The sequence below is a fragment of the Elephas maximus genome, chromosome 3 (genome assembly GCF_024166365.1).
Source record: "Elephas maximus indicus isolate mEleMax1 chromosome 3, mEleMax1 primary haplotype, whole genome shotgun sequence".
Taxonomy (NCBI): domain Eukaryota; kingdom Metazoa; phylum Chordata; class Mammalia; order Proboscidea; family Elephantidae; genus Elephas; species Elephas maximus.
This window is the reverse complement of record NC_064821.1, coordinates 157,975,771-157,982,985: the sequence shown is the minus strand read 5'-3', so window position 1 is coordinate 157,982,985 and position 7,215 is coordinate 157,975,771. Positions and strand designations below refer to the sequence as shown.

Sequence of the window (7,215 nt, the reverse complement as noted above, 5' to 3'; positions counted from 1 at the left end):
CCCACACCACAAGGGTCTCATGCAGACATCCTGGCCTGTGCATCCAAGCTCCATCCACCCCTTCACTCACACACAAATAGCATCCTGTGGCCACCTTTCAGGCCTTAGTGTGTGCCCACCAGTGGATGCATCCAGGGAAGAGGCCCACGGAGCCCTTGGAAGTAGATTTGGGCAAGGAAGGTCAAGATTCTGGGTACCCAAGGGGGCGGAGGTGAGCTACACAGGATCTGTAGGGTCAGGTATGGCCGGAGCAAGATCATCAAGCATGGAATCTTGCCCAAGTCTAAGAATAGCGCTGAGTAAACCCCCCAACTCTAGAGATGCTCATTCTGGAGGAATATCTGTCCTAGGTGGAGGTGAATGTTTTTACTATAGTCCTTCATAGGTAACCAGCTTGCACTGGATGAATGACCCAGTTTGCACACATCACCCCTGTCAATTCAGTCCCATTTCCATTAGCCATCACTGTGCTAGGGGCATTATATACTATCATGCTTAATGGTATTTTTTTTTTCTACAGATCAATTTTTAGCTCTGTTGAAGCGGCCACACGTTATAGACCCTGAAATCTTTTCATTTTGTGGAACACTAAAAGTGTCCTAGTGGACCTTCCTCACTCTGTAACATGTTTCCTCCCCAAAACACTTGCTCAATTCTTTGAAGGTTGAAAGAGTGATCATAAAAATATACTGCTGCCCTTCTGTAAAGCTATCAAGAAGGATTTCCAGATTTCAACCTGGAAAACGGAAACATAAATTAAGAGTACAGGAGTTGGAGAATTGTGAATCTCTGATCACAAGCAGTGTATCTCAATGGTGTAGTGGAAAGAGACCAGCCTTTGCGATCAGACAGATAGCACTGCTGTAATTTAGTTGTCTGATCTCAGAGAATTTATTTGGCTTCTCTGAGTTTCAGTTTTCTCATGAGTTAGGATCAAGTTAGTTAAGACTTATTAAGCTCTTAGTGTATGTAGGCACTGTGCCAGGCATTGAGTATATAGCAGTGAATAAGACAGGTGTGATTTGACGGCAACAGGTTTGGGTTTTTTGTTTTTTGAGTTCCTACCTTCAGGGAGATTACAGTTTAGCAAGATGAAATGAAATAATATAATGCCAAAGGTTGTCACAAAGCAGGTATTCAATAAATGTTAGTTCTCTTCTACTTCCCATTAAACACATGTTCATTATATATCTAGACACAATCAAAAGTAAGATGGCTACAGCCAATTTCATATATACAAGAATTTTGTTGGAGGTTCAAACACCTACGGTATAAGGTATTTTTTCAGCATTATGTCTCAGTTTGTGGTCTGAATTTAAATCCATACAATCATGGGTTTCTATTTATGGTCAACGATGGATCCTTATTTCTATGGAGTTCAAGGAATTATACAGAAATTGCCTCATTTATCCTTTCGGACCACTTTTGAATTAAACTAGAACAGATATTACTATCAAATCCATTTTACAAATGAGGAAGGTAACAGAAGCAGATTCTTTTACACCTCTTTTGTCCCCCAGTTCTAGTCTGCACAGAGGAAACATTCCATAGGTGCTGTCTGCACCTTGACTGTTCTGCTAACTCAGCAAGGAGATGTGGCCCCAGAGTTAGGGAAAAGAGACTGAATCAACACTGCACTGTGGCCGCTCAACTTTTGTCTTCTCCCTCCTCTAGGTGGGTGAGAAATGGGTGACTGGAGTTTCCTGGGGAACATCTTGGAGGAGGTGAATGAGCACTCCACAGTCATCGGCAGAGTGTGGCTCACTGTGCTGTTCATCTTCAGGATCCTCATCCTCGGCACAGCCGCAGAGTATGTGTGGGGGGACGAGCAGTCCGACTTCGTGTGCAACACCCAGCAGCCCGGCTGCGAGAACGTCTGCTACGACGAGGCCTTCCCCATCTCGCACATCCGCCTCTGGGTGCTGCAGATCATCTTCGTCTCCACGCCCTCCCTGGTGTACGTGGGCCACGCCGTGCACTACCTCCGCATGGAGGAGAAGCGGAAGGAGCGAGAGGCAGAGGAGCTGTGCCAGCAGCCCGGGGGCAATGGCCCCGAGAAGGGGCCAGTCGCCCCAGACCAGGGGAGCATCAAGAAGAGCAGCAGTAGCCGAAGCACCAAGAAGTTTCGACTGGAGGGGACCCTGCTGAGGACCTACATCTGCCACATCATCTTCAAGACCCTCTTTGAGGTGGGCTTCATCGTGGGCCACTACTTCCTGTATGGTTTCCGGATCCTGCCCCTCTATCGCTGTAGCCGGTGGCCCTGCCCCAACGTCGTGGACTGCTTCGTGTCACGGCCTACTGAGAAAACCATCTTCATTCTGTTTATGTTGTCTGTGGCCTCCGTGTCCCTCTTTCTCAATATTATGGAGATAAGCTACCTGGGCCTGAAGAGGATCCGGGCGGCCTTCAAGAAGCCTGTAGAGCAGCCACTAGGTGAGATTTCTGAGAATCCCCTCCACTCTATTGCTGTCTCATCCATCCAGAAAGCCAAAGGCTACCAGCTCCTGGAAGAAGAGAAAATCGTATCCCACTATTTCCCTTTGACTGAGGTTGGAATGGTAGAGACCAGCCCCCTGTCTGCCAAGCCTTTCAGTCAGTTTGAGGAGAAGATCGGCACAGGACCCCTGGGAGACTTGTCCCAGGTTTACCAAGAGACACTGCCCTCCTACGCTCAGGTGGGAGCACCGGAAGTGGAGGGGGAGGAGCAGCCTGTGGAGGAGGGAGCAGAACCAGAGGTGGAAGAGAAGAGGCAGGAAGCAGAGAGGGTGATCACAGATGGCCAGGAGGCAGTACTGGAGGGAGAGAAAGGAGAGACCCCCAAAGTGGGGAAGGAGAGCGAGAAAGAAGAGCTGCAGGCAGAACAGATATCAAAGCAAGGGCTACCAGCTGAGAAGGCGCCTTCCCTGTGTGCAGAGGTGACCACGGATGAAACCAGACCCCTGAGCAGGCTGAGCAAAGCCAGCAGCCGGGCTAGGTCGGATGATCTAACCGTATAAAGTGGTGCCAAAGAAAGAAAGAAAACGCCCAAGCTAGTATAGGGCAAGGTGAAGTGAAAAGATGCCAGCATGATTTGAATCTTCTGTCCCTTGCCCTAATTCCCACCCCTGGTTGAAAAGGTGCTGGGGTAGAGCAGTGCATGCAGTACAAGTAGGAAACTGCCTTTCCCCTAGAGAAGGGCTACCAAGATAAACCCATGGTCCCATCAAAGTTTCCAGTCTAATATGACTGTCCTGCTCCTCTGCCCCAACGGCTATGAGTAATTCTCTTCTTTCATCCTCATTTTTCCATAAAAATCTTTCTGATCTAAATAATGGGAGCCTCAGAGCTCTTCACCAGTCTTGCCTTAAGGTCACTAATTCAGCCAGACACTATCATTTCCCTAGCAGATACCCATATGACCACATGTCAGGGGTCACAAACTCAAATGCCTACAGGATCCAGGCAGGTGTCTTAAATTGGTGAAGTAGCCCTGGTGGTGCAACGGTTAAGCATTCGCTTGCTAACCTAAAGGTTGGCAGTTTGAACCCACCTAGCAGCTCCGTGAGAGCAAGATCTGGTGATCTGCTTCTGTAAATGTTACAGCCAAGAAAACACTCTGAGGCAGTTCTACTCTGTCACATGCCGTTGGTCAGTTGCTGTGAGTTGAAAATCAACTCCACCGCACCTAACAACGATAACAGGCCTATTGTAATGCAGTGGGGAGAGGTGGACTGTGAAAAATGGACAGCAGGGGGTAGTTGCTGCTCAGTTCCAGGCAATATTTACCACACAGTTTTACCTGGCCATCTGAGTTTTTTAGGAGAACCCAGAATTCCGGACATTTCTGTGAAATTTCCAAAATCTGTAATGTGTGCAACTAAATTTTAGATACGCCATGTGGACAAAACAAAACCTGTGCAAACCAAATTTAACCTGTGGGGCTCCGATTTGCAATGTCAGCTTACACTAATGAGCCCGGCTTTCCTGTGGAAATTGGCCTCATTCTTGATAGTCTCATTTCACCACTTTGGAGTGCTCAGTTTAAGTTATAGGTGAGGAGATACCCAGAGTTCTCACTGACCATTTTGGGGGATTCACTTTAGTCCCTGGGTTCTGAAGCAATTGTAACCCTTGTATTGGTAAAAATTCTGCCCTGGACACCATCAGAGAAAGAGGAAGCAAGACCCCAAGCCCTCCCTCTGTGAGATGTAAAGGCTTTGAGGCCTTGTCATGGTTTTCTTTCTACAGCCAAGAAAGTCCTTTTTATTTCCTCTCCTCTTCCAACATCAGTGTTCAGCCTAAAATCTGCACCTCGTTTCATCAGGACCTGGGAGCAAGCCCAGTGCCCAGCCAGAGGATACCTACCCACAAGCCTGTCCCAAGGAGGCTCAGCTCTCAGGCCGCTGCTCTGGTACCAGACATGGATGAGAAAGGCCATCAGAGTGACTCTATGGACAGCTTCTTATCAAGGGGTTGTCCAAGCAGTCTGATTCCCAAAGTCCAATTCCAGGCCAGACTTCACCCTGGAAGGGACATAGAGCCTGAAGGGAGCAAAAGAGGTTTCAAAGATCTCCTGTCTTGTTTCCCCACCACCAACACACTTCAAACATAGAGTTCCATCAGGGGAAATCCTGAAGTACAAGTACGTATTTCACACAGGGAGCAATTTTGTCCAAAGTCAATCAATCCCCAGAGCAGAGCAAGAAAGTGATAACCAAGATGGTTCATCTAAACCAAAGCTATGTGTGCTTCATAGGCTACAGTAGCAAGGCTGGGATAAAAAAAAAAAAAAAGGCTGGGATAGGAGGGGTAAAAACCAAGTCGACGTGGCAGGGACCTGGACAGGAGACCACCAGGGAACCCAAAGCTTTCATTTCATCTTTCCCCCAACCAGCACCAGTCCAAAGTATACAAGTCCCTTCTGCTGCCCTCTTGTTGGGTAAGAGGGAAGAAAAACCTTTATAAAGGACAATTCACACTCCATTATGTCTTAGACATTGCAGTTCCCAAAGCCTGAAAAAGAGTTGTAGTTAGTTGTCAGTAGGAGTTCCTGGGTGATGCAAATGATTAACGCACTCAGGCTGCTAACCCAAAGGTCAGTGGTTTGAGTCCCACGCAGAGGCTTTTCAGGAGAAAAGCCTGGCAATCTACTTCCCAAAAAATCAGCCATTGAAAACTCTGTGGAGCACAGTTCTACTCTGATACACGTGAGGTCATCATCAGTCAGAATCAACTGGATGGCAACTGGGTTTTTTGGCCACCAAGGTGACAGTAGAGGACATATATAGTCTTCACCGCTACTGCCTTGGAAGTTGTCCAGGGCAGACAAAGAGAATTCTGGAAGAATTCCCCAGTAAGGAATAGTAGATGAATCCATAGACTTTTTCTTCAAATTTTCTATCTGTGAAACAGTAAAGATGCAGCTAAGAAACCGATTTATAACAAACTTCCTGGGGAAATCTCTGGCAAAGGAGAGAGGCATTTTTGGGATTGTGGTCCTGGATTCTCCACATCCCTATGTCAGAGCTAATAGTCACGTGTTAGACCCTCGCAAAACAAATAAAACTAACTGGACTTTTCACCATCTTTGTTTTTTGTTTTTTTTTTTAACCTGTCTGCCAAACTAGGCTGCAAAGAGACTTCTCCAGCTTCTGGTTATTCTTCCTTTGGAGCTAAGAGGCTTTGGGACAGGGGATTGAAATTGGGAAGAGGACAATGGTATGCTGGTAAATGTTTAACAATCAGCTCTCTCCAGGGTAAAGAAGCCCTGATTTGTAGTGCTTGCCAATTTCCTTGATGTAAATTCTCCCACCATTGCCAATCTCAAGCTACAAACATAATATCATTGAACACAGGAAAGAGATGCATAGTAGCACAGCGTTTTAAAGTATTTCCATAATACAATAGATGTTTGCCATAAAAAAAAAAAAAAAACCTGTTGCTGCCGAGTCAATTCTACCTTATATCGACCCTATAGGACAGAGTAGAACTGCTCCATAGTTTCCTAGGCTGTAATCTTGATGGAAGCAGACTGCCACATCTTTCTTCCTCAGATTGGCTGGTGGGTTCAAACCAACAGCCTTTCGGTTAGGAACTGAGTGCTTTAACCAGTGCGTCACCAGGGTAAATAACTTCAAGAGCCTAGATAATAGCAAAATAATTAGGAATAGATGAGCTTGGAGTATTTATTACCTTTATGTTTCATATAATTTTTTAAATTTTAACTTCACGTAATTTAATTTTTAATAATGTCTGGACATAACAATCAGGAAATTTAGCAAATGACCTTTGTGAGCTAGTACAAGCTGGTTCTAGCACATGTGGGGGGTGGGTGGGGGAGATCTTACTCAAAAAGAACATGAAAATCCTCTTGATCCATTGAGATTTGGTCAGTTTGTTTCCTGTATTCCCCTACACAAACTTCAGGAAAAATCAAAAAGTATATGGATTTAGACTTATGGGAAGAGGTAGGAAAAAGCGATTTGCTCTCTTCCATATCAGTGAGAACCGCAGAAAGAAAGTTATTCACTACAGATAAAAATAAATAAAGTAAATCAATAACTTAAAATCTGCCAAAAGCTTCTGCCTGGGATTTATCGTGTCACTTTCCTGCTTAAAATCCTTCAATGGCTTGCCATTGCCTGCCCAATAAATTCTAAATTCCTAAAGGTAGTTTGCAAAGCTACTTATAACTGACTTCAACCCACCTAGTGAGGATGTCTGTTTTTACCTGCCCAGAATCTATTCTTCCTTTTCTATGATAGCATCTCAGTTTTACCCAGAGGAACTATCCTCCCTGAATTAGATAATAGTCTTGGTGGCACTCTTAGTAATGCTTACCTGGTCAGGGGCAGGTTTTTTGACCCAGATGAGCCAATCAGACACTCTGTCCCTGGAAGTAAATCTTGAGTTGAATCACAGAGAGGCTGAAAAATGGCTGGAGTTCAACTTGGCAGAAGCCCCTGAAGAGACTCAGTCTCTGCTACTTAGATTTTTGGGAGTGTAAAAATGACATGGGGGCTGTGTCTGACCTCCTCTAACTTCACAAGGGGAAAAGAGAATCAAGATCAACAGCCCAAGGCTGATTTCTGTGAGGCAGAGGTCAGACATGCCTCCTCTCTCCACCATCTTTACCAATTCTGACACCAACTGTCCCTCCCATGGCACTCTCAACTTCTCTGCTGGGTTCAGTAATTCATTGCAATGGCCACACAGAACTCAGAGACAATACTG

At 45.6% G+C, this 7,215-nt stretch overlaps 1 protein-coding gene across 1 annotated transcript; it reads left to right on the top strand.

Annotated features, from left to right (window-relative positions):
- Positions 1 to 1,685: 1,685 nt before the first annotated feature.
- Positions 1,686 to 2,999, top strand: GJA8 (gap junction protein alpha 8). The gene has a single exon (XM_049879892.1). The coding sequence runs from the start codon at positions 1,686 to 1,688 to the stop codon at positions 2,997 to 2,999; it is 1,314 nt and encodes a 437-aa protein (XP_049735849.1).
- The last annotated feature ends 4,216 nt before the right edge of the window (positions 3,000 to 7,215 follow it).

Coding starts and splice junctions, on each gene's coding strand:
- GJA8 (XM_049879892.1), top strand. CDS start 1,686: ATGGGTGACTGGAGTTTCCTGGGGAACATCTTGGAGGAGGTGAATGAG.